General features: G+C 59.1%; 1 protein-coding gene across 1 annotated transcript in view; it reads right to left on the bottom strand.

Annotated features, from left to right (window-relative positions):
- LOC119958821 (solute carrier family 35 member F4-like) overlaps positions 1 to 616 on the bottom strand; it is a 19,953-nt gene extending 19,337 nt beyond the window's left edge. Inside the window, exon 1 of the mRNA XM_038787323.1 lies at positions 603 to 616. Within this exon, the coding sequence (XP_038643251.1) occupies positions 603 to 616 (14 nt within the window). The remainder of the gene's footprint in view (positions 1 to 602) is intronic.
- Positions 617 to 1,654: the final 1,038 nt, after the last annotated feature.

Raw genomic sequence — 1,654 nt, 5'->3', positions numbered from 1 at the left:
TTGGGCCGCCCCGAGCTCACACAGGCACCGAGTGTCGGCGGGATATTTGACCACGGGAAGCGTCACAATGCAACCTTTGCCAGCTCGAGCTGAGGCGGGACTTTCCAGTCAATGGCTTATTTGCTTTGGAACATTAGTTAAAAGATGCGAAAACGAGCAGGAACAACACCCCCCCCCCCCCCCCCCCCCATCACCGCCACTGCCCATATCCAGTTCAGTCCCTCAAGCCTGTTCTGTTGATCCTGTATCTTAACTCCACTTGTCCACCATTCCTCCATATATCTCAACGGGAATTGGGTCTCCCTCTGTTTGTCCGATCAGTTCCTTTCAAAGTGGCAAGATCCGACGTTAAACCACCCCTTAACTTTCCGTGGCGCAGTGGGTTAGCACTGCTGCCTCACAGCGCCGAGGTCCCCGGGTTCGATCCCGGCCCTGGGTCACTGTCCGTGTGGAGTTTGCACATTCTCCCCGTGTCTGCGTGGGTTTCGCCCCCACAACCCAAAGAAAAAAAAACGGCCGGAGAATGTCCGGGTCCCGGGCTGCGCATGCGCGGGGCTCTGACGGCCTGCAGTGGTTGCGCCGTGCGTGCGCCGTGCGCCAACCTGACCCCGGCCATCCGTGACCCCGCAGCCCACCCCCCCCCCCCCAGCCTTCGCCGCACCGATCCTCGGCTGAGCATGGCGGCGCAAGACGCGGCCCACGAGCGCAACCAAGCCGGTGGGGGGGGGGGGGGGGGCGGCCGACGACGAGCCAATGCTGTTGCAACGGCTCGCGACGCAATGATGCCATTTTGGAGGGGGCGGAGCGTGGCTGACGGGCGTCAAATTGGCGCCGGCCCCGGTTAGGGCGTCGGACCCCATTCCCCGCCCGATCGCCGATGACGATATCGGTATCCATTGTTCCATTCACCAGTGTGATTATTTCTTCTATCTGACCACGGCATTTTAGCATCTCTCTCTCTATCTGTGGACCCTAAAACACTCTGGACCCTAAAACACTCTGGACCCTAAAACACTCTGGACCCTATAACACTCTGGACCCTATAACACTCTGGACCCTAAAACACTCTGGACCCTAAAACACTCTGGACCTCCCCTGTTCCCAGCGTTGACCCATTCAAAAGAATTGCTTTTAATGATGCATTTGCGTATTACATCCTTTCTACCTGAACGGGCAAGTTAGCAAGAATTTGCTATCATGTGTGTATTATGGAGAACAGCAGCCCCTGCGTATGTTTTCGAGAATAGGGCTGGTTCAGCTCAGTGCGCTAGACAGCCAGCTTGGAATGCAGAACAATTCCAGCAGGGTGGGTCCAACCCGCGCATGCGCGGATGACGTCATCATGCAGACGCGTCAGACATGCGCATGCGCGGGCCGTCATGCCCCTCAGCCGCCCCGCGGACTGATCCTGCGGGGCGGCAGAAGAACAAATAATGCGCGGGTATCGGACCCGCTGCCCGCGATCGGTGCCCACCGATCGCAGGCCCATGCCTCCCTTGGCACGGCCGTGGTGTGGCCGTGCCAATTGGTGCCATGGTTGTCCGGGACGGGCACTTTGCGGCCGTTTTCACGAACGGTGAGATCAGGCGTGATCACGTTCGTGAAAGCGGCCGTAAAGGCCTGGGAACTCGGCCCATCGGCCTGGGGAGAATCG

This window comes from Scyliorhinus canicula, chromosome 31, assembly GCF_902713615.1.
Source record: "Scyliorhinus canicula chromosome 31, sScyCan1.1, whole genome shotgun sequence".
Taxonomy (NCBI): Eukaryota; Metazoa; Chordata; class Chondrichthyes; order Carcharhiniformes; family Scyliorhinidae; genus Scyliorhinus; species Scyliorhinus canicula.
The sequence above is the reverse complement of the archived record's forward strand: the minus strand, read 5'-3'. Positions and strand labels throughout refer to the sequence as shown.